General features: G+C 47.4%; 1 protein-coding gene across 2 annotated transcripts in view; it reads left to right on the forward strand.

Annotated features, from left to right (window-relative positions):
* Positions 1-11191, forward strand: part of ITSN1 (intersectin 1) — a 212381-nt gene extending 201190 nt beyond the window's left edge. For both annotated transcript variants that reach the window (XM_072806828.1, XM_072806829.1), the window contains 6 exons: positions 3058-3270; positions 4295-4416; positions 5439-5521; positions 5818-5901; positions 6627-6800; positions 9143-11191. In XM_072806828.1, the coding sequence (XP_072662929.1) occupies positions 3058-3270; positions 4295-4416; positions 5439-5521; positions 5818-5901; positions 6627-6800; positions 9143-9291 (825 nt within the window). In that variant the 3' untranslated portion in view covers positions 9292-11191. The remainder of the gene's footprint in view (positions 1-3057; positions 3271-4294; positions 4417-5438; positions 5522-5817; positions 5902-6626; positions 6801-9142) is intronic.
* Positions 11192-11456: the final 265 nt, after the last annotated feature.

Genomic DNA, 11456 nt, shown 5'->3' on the forward strand with positions numbered 1-11456 from the left:
CCTCTGGGAGCCAGTGTTTTTGCGGCCATCTCGGGGTAGACCCCGCAGCCCACCTGGGCCCCCCAGGCATCACTGGTCTCCTGCCCTCCACCTGGCTTTCCAAGTGGATTCAAGAGACACTCTCAGGGCTGAAGCCGGCTTTGGGGTTTTTTGATCTTCAGAGGTTGACATTTTCATTCTGGCTTTGGTCTCTCTCTGCACCGTTTTTTTTTTTGTTTGTTTGTTTGTTTGTTTGTTTTGTTTTGTTTATACTTTTTAGAAATTCTGATCGCTTTGCTTGCATTTCGAAAGTGCATTTTTCTATGTTACTGTTTTTAAATTTTTCACTGGCTGTGTCAGCTATCTAGTCCACCAGTCTGCCGGAAACAGAAGTTTCTCTCCTGGTATTTAATTCTCTTCTTGTCGCTTACCTTTCCTTTAGTTTCATTGATTCTTTTTGCCTGTATTCCCTCTCTCTCTTTGCCTCTGCATCCACGTCTGTGGCCGTGCGCACACACCCATACACACGTGCATGCGCGCCCACCGTTCACTAGGGTTTACCAAAAGGTCCAGGGAGAATGAGAGTCCCCCTCACCCACTGTCCCTGTGGCTTCTTCCTTCTTCCAGTGCTTCAGGGGCGGTCACTGGCTCCCCACCAGGGGTTCCTCGCCTGCCTCACCTCCCCGTCTGCCTTCAGTGTAGGTGTGCGATCGGCAAAGCCGTGGGAGCATGGGGTTCTGGGTTGATATGCAATCCAGGGGCAGTCACTGGTTGGTTGGCTTATTCTTTCATCCACTTGTCCATTCAGTAGACATTTCTCGAGCACCTGCCCATGTGCCATTGCTCAGTGCTAAACACAAAGGACACGAAAATCAGTAAGATGGGACCCCCTCCCTCCCTTGGGTCCTATGACCCTGGATAAAGTAGGGGGGCTGACCCAGTGCTTACAACAAGATGCAGGCAGAATGAGGTGCAGGTGCCGGTGGGGAGGAAGGGACAGTCACAGGGGGATTCAGGGAAGCATCAGAGAAGGAGACACTTGGCTGCGTGTTGGAGGATAACGTTATCCGTCCAGGATAGAATCCAGGGGGCGGGCATCCCAGTGGAGAGCACGTCCTGAGCAGGGCATCTGCAGAGCAAGAGGTGATAAGGCTTTGAGGCAAGCTGAAGCCAGGGCGAGCAAGGCGTGTGTGTCATCCAGAGGAGCTCTGCCTTGTCCCTGCACACAGCACGCCTGACCAGCTCCTGAACCTGCCAGGCGGCAGTGCCGACGTGGTGACCTGCTCTTTGGGAGGGGACCCTTCCCTGAGTCCCACAGCTGCCATCAGGCAGACTCAGCACAATAAGAGCGTGAAATAAGTTCTTATTATGAGTTGTGTGGCTTCTGTACCTCTCTGAGATAGACTCTTTGCCTCTCTATTGATCGTTCCTACCTGGCTTTGTACACCGGCTTTCGTCTCATCTGTATGGTGTTCACCGTACAATCGTGGATGGGGCCGTGTTGGCTTCTGTTTCCTGGCCCAGGTCTGGACTCGTACCCATGATTAGATTTCAAATACATACCGTCTTTGGCATTCTTGTCCTAAGATAGAAAAATGAAATGACGGTTCCCAATTCATTTATATTCAGTGTTAGCCTGGCCACATGGAAGGCCCAAACCTGGAGTCTGAATACATGACATCATCTTTCAGTGATCCAGGCTGCCTTCTCTGGATTCGTTGTCTGTCCCCAAGGAGCTTGAACTCCCTCTAGGCAAGCAAAATTGATCTCCAGACTCCTCTTCAGAGTTGTGAAAGGGTAAAGAATACTCTCCGAAGGCTCCCATTTGGAGACAGGGTACCACATTCAGTCTTCTGGACTCTCCTAGAACCTCGGGGGGAGATTAGAGACCCTCCTCCTTCCTTGTGGCCAAGAGTGCAGTGGAGTGGTCACTCTTCCTTGATGCCTGTGGATCTCCAGCCACAGAGGCACCACTGATTCTTTCTCCCATGATGGAGGGAGATGGCTGTTCACCAACATCTCTTGGGGGACACATGGTGTGCACCCTGTCACCTCTTCACAAATACTCTTCTCAGGGAGATCTACAGGGTTTGTAACTCTGGGGAGGATTGCCCTTGAAGGCTGATGGTGGAGCTTCCACCTGGGGCTCAAGTGTGGGCAGGTGGGGGCCATGAGGAACTGACACTTGCCTGGATCCTATTGCTGCCTGGGCACAGCTGTGGCCTTTCCCTCCGTCAGTCTCTCCTTCTACCAAAAAGGGGGTCCTAATGGAGTCATGTTTCTGCCTCAATCTACCTCCACCCCTTTAGAAACTGCTCACATGAGATGAGAGAGCCCAGTGGGATGGTAGAGTCAGGTTTCAGCAGCCCTTGGCACCAGGTCCAAGATTTGGGAAGTGGCAGGAAAAGAGTTTCCCCTTCACATTTTCAGGACGAGTGAGTTGGTTGAGATTTAATGTGCACTGACGCTGTGTCTGCTCTGCTTGGCTTTGAGGCGTCACCCAGTGCCCCCGAGTTTTGCAGTCACCCACGTGCTAGGGGCCTGGACTCTATCTGCAGCTTGGAAAGTAGCATATGTCCTGTAGAATTATACAGAGAATAAAAATAAATAGATAAATAAATAAAAAGAATTATACGGAGAATAGTGGCTGCTTTCCAGAGGCCCAAGGGACTGTCCGAGCCTGTGTGGGGTCATCACTGGAGCCGATTCCTGCCCCCAGCGTGGACATAGCACATACTCATTAAGGTGAGAGAGGGCTGAGAATTTTCTTTCTGCTTCCCATTTCCTAATAAGTAAGGAGGGACACCAATCCCTGAGACACTAATAGACCCCTAGGGAGAAAGCAGCAGGGATTATACTCAAGACTCATCTGGATATTTGGAATCTCCGAAACTGTGTCTTTGACATTGACTCCTTGAAGTCTTCAAAGCAGTCCTTGATTTGAGCCTCAGATACAGGCCCCCTGGGTCCCAGCCTCCTATTCTGATAGAGCCCGGGCTTTCAGGTGCAGAAATACAAAAATCAAAAAACTGACCTCACTTCATCGTGTGTTCTTTGGGTTTTGTTTTCCTTTCTCAGCAACTTGTGTTCAATTCAGTGACCAATTGCTTGGGGCCACGCAAGTTTCTGCACAGTGGGAAACTCTACAAGGCCAAGAGCAACAAGGAGCTGTATGGCTTCCTCTTCAACGACTTCCTCCTGCTGACCCAAATCATAAAGCCCTTGGGCTCTTCCGGCACCGACAAAGTCTTCAGTCCCAAATCTAACCTGCAGTATAAAATGTACAAAACAGTAAGTCTGATTCCAGATTGCAATATCAGGGTTGGTGGTTTTTTTTTTTGGGGGGGGGGCGCGCATAGAAAATTTCCAAAGGGAGTCAGAGTATTAGCAGGGTTTGGGGGCTGTGGCACAGAGGAGAAAGCAAAGGGGTGAGCCAGGGTTTAGGGTAACTGAAGCAGTGAAGCTCTAGCACCATCAGAAGAGAAACAGCATTCAACTAGATTGACGAAGCATCTACTAGCTTCTAAATGGCCACCGTGGGTCCCCAGGCTGGCAGGTCCCCTGCGCTGGCAGGGCTCACGGTCTAGGATTACGGATGAGGCAGGCCTGGCAAAGCTCAAAACTGGAACTCCAGTGCCCACCTTCCAAACGTTCCCAGATCCGCCTCCAAACTGCCCGGGATGGCTTGAAACATCTGTGCCCCTCACCTTTTCCCAGCAAAAGCCAATCTAAACAGTCAATGCGTGGAGAATTTCCCTCTGCTGTTTATTTGGTCTGCTCCTATGTCCATAGCTGTGTTTGTCTTCGCATCCTGGGCTACTGTTTTCCTAACTTTGTCTGTGTTGGGGGTGTTTTTGCAGACGAATTTTCTCTGAAGAAGCAGTTAGCCTGATTGTGGGGAAAAGGAAAACATACTTATGTGGATTGTCACTAGCCACTTTATATGAAAATCTTTGAGGGAACTGGCTGGAGGTGAAGTCGTGGGGACTGTTGGCTGATTAGGATTTGCCAAAACAGACCAGTCAGCTCTTCTTCTAAAGGACCCAAAAAACACCTGCAAAATGAAGGAGGCAAAAATCCCTATTGACAGTTTGTAATACGTGAAAGCTGATATTAACACAAAATCATTATTCCAGTAGAGTTTACTGGAACACACACGCATTTTCTCTTTCTAGTTTACAGGAAATTAGAAACTAGTTTACACACACACAAAGTTTAGTTTACTAAAACACGTGCATGTAGGCTCACACACACTCACAGTTCACGGAAACAGAGTCCCAGTCTGGTTTTATAATGCCTGTGCCTTATTTTTCAGCCTATTTTCCTGAATGAGGTTCTAGTAAAATTACCCACTGACCCTTCTGGAGATGAGCCCATCTTCCACATCTCCCACATTGACCGAGTCTACACCCTCCGAGCCGAAAGCATAAATGAAAGGTAAGACCAGCCACCTCCCCGGCTCTGGGCACCCGGGCTCCACTGGGTGCTGGACACATAGAGGACATTTAATCCACCAGAAGGTCCCAACATTTCTTGAGTTGTTATACCATAACCTTTGGCTGGAGGGGGTAGGAGACAGGTCTTAATACTTTTCACTAGAGCCTCTCAAAAGTTTAACACGTGGCATGAATTTTTCAAAATAGAATGAATTGAAACTGATTTTGCTTGAGAATTTTTAAAAAACACATCTTCATCATTCTTTGAGATCAGATTTCCCAAGGTTTCCCAGGTGGCAGAGACCAATAGGAAGGCGAATTGGGGATTAATGGGACCACCCAAGCCTGACCCCGTCCTGAGCTGTCTGGCTTGGACAGACGTTCTGGATCTGAGAGCAGCGGGTAGTTTGCCTCAATTGTGTATTCAAGACTCTGCCCTAGAGCCAAAGGAAATAGATCATTTCTGAAGGGTGAACTTGACACAAGGCCAACGGCATTCCAAAGAGCATTTGCGCCAAGCAAGAAAATTGGCCAAAGTTATGCATCCATGGGTCTCTGAGAAATGAAGTAGAAAGCATCATGCCACAGTGCTTCCCCCAGATTGTGTTTGCTTTTCCATGTAAAGTGCTTCCGTTTCTGGGAAATGAGTTTGGTCTTCCCTTGGATGGTTTAGTAAGAGAGATCCATCTGGCCTTCTTCGGGAAGGCAAAAATGGGATGCTTTTCAGTAACAGAGGACAGAGTTGTGTGCCAACATCTCCAGGACAGCATTTCTCTTCCACGGGGACACCCAGGCCAAGGCCGGTCTCGAGTACATCAATAAAAATACCACTCACCCCCTCCTTATTCTTGGTAGGAATAATTATTAGCATCATTTGACATAAACCCAGACTTTCTTTCCCAGCCTTTATTGTTAAGGGGCAAATGAACAAAGCAGGTAGGGTCCTGGAGGCTGAATCTGAACAGACCTGAAACCTTTTCCCCTGAGTTCTGTTTGGCACCTTTCTGTCTTTTTCTTCCCAAGGACTGCCTGGGTGCAGAAAATCAAAGCTGCTTCAGAACTTTATATAGAGACTGAGAAGAAGAAGCGGGAGAAGGCGTACCTGGGTATGCATTGCTCAGCGGCGTGGCTGCTGTGTGTCCTGCCAAGCTGGGCACAGAAGGCTGGGCACAGGGTCCCTAGAGGTGGAAGACGGGCCTGTGGGTGGAGGGGGTTGCACCTGAGAAGGGATGGGCGTCGAGGAGATGGAGAGTGGGGTGCAGGGTGAGGGTGGAGCGTAAATTCCAGGAGCCAGGAAGCCAGAGTGTAAGGGGAGGAGGGGGCAGCTGATCTGAAGCAGACAGAGATGGGGAGGGAGCCAGTTGTTTCAACGAGCCATCTTGTGTTCTTCCTGCCATCACAGTCCGTTCCCAAAGGGCGACAGGTATTGGAAGGTTGATGGTGAACGTCGTTGAGGGCATTGAGCTGAAACCCTGTCGATCACATGGTAAGGACCCCAAATTTCCTCCAGCATGGGGTAGGGTGGGAGCCTTTTCTGTAATCCCCCCGCCCCTGCCCAGCCAGCTTTAAGTCAAATGTACTATTGCCATAATCCTAAATTTCCTTCCAGAATTGGTTTCTCGAACACCTATTAAAAATTTAGAGTTTTTTTCCCCCCCTTAATTTAATCCTTCCCACCACTTTGCTTTTTAGAGAGATCTGAGTGGCTGCCATTTCACTGTGGACGTAATGCATTCTAAGGCTCTAGCAAGGAGACTGGAAAGGCCTAGTTTTAAAGCTCATTAATCTAATGGTTAAAGTATTAGAAATATTTAAGGATCATAGCTTAAGTCTGATGCTGAATGGTGGAAGTTTTCACTCAGATTTTCCATTTTTTAAAAAAAAGATTTGATTTATTTGAGAGAGAGAGTGAGAGAGTACAAGCAGGGGGAGAAGCAAGCTCCCCGCTGAGCAGGAAGCCTGATGAGGGGCTCGATCCCAGGACCCTGGGATCACAACCTGAGCTGAAGGCAGATGCGTAACTGACTGAGCCACCCAGGAGTCCCCAGATTCTCCATTTGATGCCACTTAACGAATGTGGCAGTGGGGGAGGGGATAGAAATGAGGGACCCGTGGAGGGAAATTGCTGCCCAGTGTGGCTACGCCCCTGTCATGCCATGCCCAGAAGAGCCTGCAGCCACACGGGAGTCTAGCAGACTCTATCCACTCTAGGAAAGAGTAACCCGTACTGTGAGGTGACCATGGGTTCCCAGTGTCACATCACCAAGACGATCCAGGACACTCTGAATCCCAAGTGGAATTCCAACTGCCAGTTCTTCATCAAAGACCTGGAGCAGGAGGTCCTGTGCATCACCGTGTTTGAGAGGGACCAGTTCTCTCCAGACGGTGAGTAGAGAATGGTCCCCTGAGGTGTCCTTCCTTCTTCCCTGTCACTCAGCTTTGGTGGGTAAATGCTTTCTACCTGGGAACTTGGTGGCCGGGGTTTTTTGGCTTCCCTCCAGACAGATGAGGTTGACACAAGATAAGACTCAGCCTCTTCTAGAAAGAGGCCTTCACTGATGCTGCGGTATCTCAGGGAAGGTGGACAAAGTGTGCTTGGTGTATAGCGGTCCAAGATAAAGACCCTGGACCATGGTCCTATGCTTCCCCAAAGCAAGTGACTACAACAAAGGCTATCCCCCAAAGTCTCAGCCCAGTCCTTGAGTTCTTGGCCCAAGGCCATGGTGAAAATGGATAAAAGTAGCCAGTTGAGCAAGAAGAACGACAGCCCACAACGGGTGTGGCAAGAATCAATCAGTGCCCTTTGGGTGATATGTCTGGTTAATCAATGGGACAGAATTATGTCGGATGCATATTCCTTCAACCAGCTGTCCGTTTCTTCTGTGAGCCTGGAAAAGCAGGGGTCTGGTCAATGATTCCAAGAAATTCTCTCTTCCTCACCCAATAAAAATCAGACAATACATTTAAAGATTACAGTGTCAACTTAATTATATTCAAAGAGTATAGTTAAGTGGTAGGAGTGAGGGATTACGGCTAGCAAGATCTGTGCAAGGCTTAAATTGTTCCACGTGGCTTTTACCTTTTAATACTTAAATGAATTATCTCATCGTAAGTTAGGCACCTTTAGTTATGGTCCCAAGACAGGCACGTAACTGCCTAAATACTACAGCGTCTCCAGAACAGTCTCTCACATGTGGGATCCTACTGTGTTTCATTGTCAGTTTTTATTCTGATGAGTGAAGGTTTGAGACTGGATTGTTATTATGGTTGTTTTAGATAGTGAAATATCACGACATAGTGTTAACTCCACTGGGGTATAAATGGAAAAACCTAGTGTTGTTCTTACATCACAGATTATTTCCATGAGGTGAGCAAAATAAAGCTGTATCTGTCCACCAGAAAAAAAATTCCCACAACTTATTTTTTAAAATTATTTTTTCAAAGCTTCTTTGTTTTCTTTTAGTAATCTCTACACCCAACGTGGGGCTCGAACTCATGACCCCAAGATCAAGAGTTGTATGCTCTTCCTATTGAGCCAGCCAGGTGCCCCAAATTCCTACATTTTTAAAAAAAGATTTTATTTATTCATGAGAGACACACAGAGAGGCAGAGATACAAGCAGAGGGAGAAGCAGGCTCCGTGCAGGGAGCCTGACGCGGGACTCGATCCCGTGACCCCAGGATCACACCCTGGGCCGAAGGCAGAGGCTAAACTGCTGAGCCCACCCAGGGATCCCAAATTCCCACATTTTAAGTGGGACCTTGAAAGAAGGCTGTTTCCTGCACAGAAGTGCCCATAGTATATTTCCATAAATAATTCTTAAATGAGTAAATGAAGAAATTATGGCCTGGAGGCTCATTTAATACCATCATGTTATTGCCTCACATTTAAAAAATGTTCAAATATGTTCACATCTGTTCTTCTGCTGACACTCAGTATTTGATGAAAAGTGGTCTTGAGGTAGTTCTGGGAGCACTGCTGGAACCGTGCGGTGCCCAGGCTGTGGCCTCCTTGCCCACAGCTTGCATTTGCTCCCTGGCATGTACAAGGGGACATAGTAAGGACCAGCCCTAGATCACCATCCTTAGCTTTTCTGAAAAGGATGTGACATCATGAAGTATCCTCCTCTGACAAACCCAGGGAGCTACTTCTTCCAATCTTTGCACAGCTCATAGGACATGCGATGTCACATTGCCTCCCGGGAAGCTTATAGCCCCTAGGAGGTCACCAGGTGTGGGAAAGTCATACAGGTGTGGGGAAAGTCATAGTCTGCAGGGGTTTTTTTTTATTTTTTATTTTTTTTAGATTTTATTTATTTATTCATGAGACACAGAGAGAGAGGCAGAGACACAGGCAGAGGGAGAAGCAGGCTCCTTGCAGGGACCCTGATGTGGGACTCGATCACCAAACTGGGATCACGCCCTGAGCCAAAGGCAGACGCTCAACCGCTGAGCCACCCAGGAGTCCCATATAGTCTGCAGTTTTACCTCTTTTTAGACTCCCCTCTGTTCCCAGTCTGGAACAGTCTTTTTTTTTTTTTTTTCCTTACATTCCATTTAAAACTTAGGTTCTGTCATTGTAGTTCATGGATTCCTATAAACAGACCTAATTCCCTTTTGGAAGAAAAGACAGCATAACAGTTCACTGAGAAATTCCTAATATGCCAACTACATGCCTTGAAGTAAAGGAATTCTCTCTTTGAGCAGGGTTTTTTTCTCTCCTTGCAGATTTTTTGGGTCGGACAGAGATCCGTGTGGCCGACATCAAGAAGGACCAGGGTTCCAAGGGTCCAGTTACAAAGTGTCTCCTGCTACATGAAGTTCCCACAGGAGAGATTGTGGTCCGCTTGGACCTGCAGCTGTTTGATGAGCCATAGGGAAGTGGGCCCAGGCTGTGCTTGGCAAAGTTCCAGCCCCAGGCGGCAGATGCAATCTGGAAAAATGCATTGCTTCCCTTAGACCTCCGTTTGACGTTCAGCCACAGGGCAACGAGACAGTGAAGACAGGCCCCTCAAAACTTCTAGGAATAATTCTCGACAATCCTTCCCCCACCCCCAAACAATTTCCCACTTTATGAAACAAAACTGTGTCTTCCTTAGTCCCCACTTCTGGTCTCATCATGGCTTCTAGGGGCTTTGAAATCCCATAGCCCCCAGCTAGATTCGATTGGGAATCTGGCCCATTCCTGGGCCTGAGGCGTGGGTCTGGTTTATAGATTCATAAATGCAATGTCTGGATTTTTGGAGAACTCATGTAACGCTACTTCTTATCTCCACCAGTCCCTGAATAGGCCCTTTGATCTATGACGCCTAGTCCGTCGTGCGTTTAGAAATAATTATGAAGGTCCTGCCGCTGCTCCAGAATCTCACTCCCCTACTGGGACCTTATTGGAAATGCTGCCCTGGATATGATCCCTCGGGGAGATGGTCTCCTGATCAGACGATGCGCTAGCTCTTTGAAGAGCTGGTCCATGGAAGATTCTAGCAGGTGCATTGTTAGAGCCATTCCAGTCCCCTCCAGGTCTTTTTATTGATAGATGTCAATGAGAACTATCACTAGCTACTATCAGGTGATTGAGTATTGATTTCCAGCATGCTTGGAAGACGGTTAAGGAAGTTTGTTACCTACAAATTTGTACTCTGCTGGATTAGATCACCACAGGTCACCTGAAAGGCTGCTTTACAATATCATTGGGTCCTGGTTGCCAGCCCAGTTGGAAAATTCTCTTTGCCTTGGAGGTCCTATGATGTTTCATGACAAGAGTCATTGCTGGTGACCAGCTTTGAGCCCATTTTTGCTTGAGTGTGGCGGATCCTAATTGTCATGGGAAATCCCAGCAGCCGTATTTGGTGTGTTCCCAAGAAAGACGTCCCCAAGATGTGAAAAAAGGAAAGTGACAATTTGGAAGTGGGGTGGAAAGATGTGAAGGAACTCCATCATGTGGTGGCGGGAAGGCTCTAGGAGCATCCAAGCCTCACAAATCTGGGGAGGAAGACCTAAGACTCTCCCGTCCTCTTCCGCACACAACCAACCTCTCAGTAATGGAAATACACGTGCTTGTTGCCAGAGTCGGGAGTGTATGACCCTGTGCCAAGCTGGTTTGAGTTCTTTGATCCCCCGCCCCCCACCCCCTCCTTAAATGCCGGGAGATAGGCTGGTTAACTAGGTAGTAACTTGATTTGCTAATGAAAAGTGTTGGGATCGTCTTTTGTTCGCATGTGACTGTCCTCCTAATCCCAGTTCGTCGTGGTCATGAAATGTTCTTTGCATGTTCTCTTGGCACTGGAGTCTAGCTTTCCTGTGTTAGACGGTGTTCTCTCTGATTGTAGGTCCTTAGCATCTAACTAGGGCTGTAGAAGTGCTTTTATAGACGGTAGCATCAACATAGTGGCCGAGTCCCCACTTTGCGGAGAACTGAATGCGTAGTGTCATAATTTCCCATAAGAGCCCTGTCATATTTCAAGCAATTTTTAAAACGTGTGTGTGTGTGTGTTAGAAGGGGCAACAAAGTTTACATTTCATACTTTTAAGAAACACTTTATTATTTATTTATTGAAGATAGTGTAGACTTTTGTATCGAGAACAACAGACAAGTATTTTTTAAAACAGACACACCCTTTAGTTAGAAACTTTCAACTGAGCACTGTTACAGACCAAGTCTAACTTCAGGCATGCATTTGTTTACCACTTCCCAGAAGAAAATACGGTTAGAATTACCTTACGTTTATATTTTTTGACGTTGTTAAGAAACTGTGTGAGATTAAATCTATAAATAGACATACAACTCATGCGCTCCTATTTCTATAACCAATCCAGTTTGTTCAGTGTATTATACGAAGGCCATGCTCTAGGGTAGAGACCAAATGTATGTGGTGTGTAAATGGGGTAGTCCTGAATCACCATTCCGATCCCTTTCCTTCTGGGAGGAAAAGACCTTTTTTCTTCACTGGCTTTCTTTCTGTGTCGTGCTGGTCGTCACTGTTTATGCAGGTAGGATGTGATGTGAACAGTAACAAGCATCTTGTAACCCTTGTAGGTCTGC

This window comes from Canis lupus, chromosome 30, assembly GCF_048164855.1.
Source record: "Canis lupus baileyi chromosome 30, mCanLup2.hap1, whole genome shotgun sequence".
NCBI lineage: Eukaryota > Metazoa > Chordata > Mammalia > Carnivora > Canidae > Canis > Canis lupus.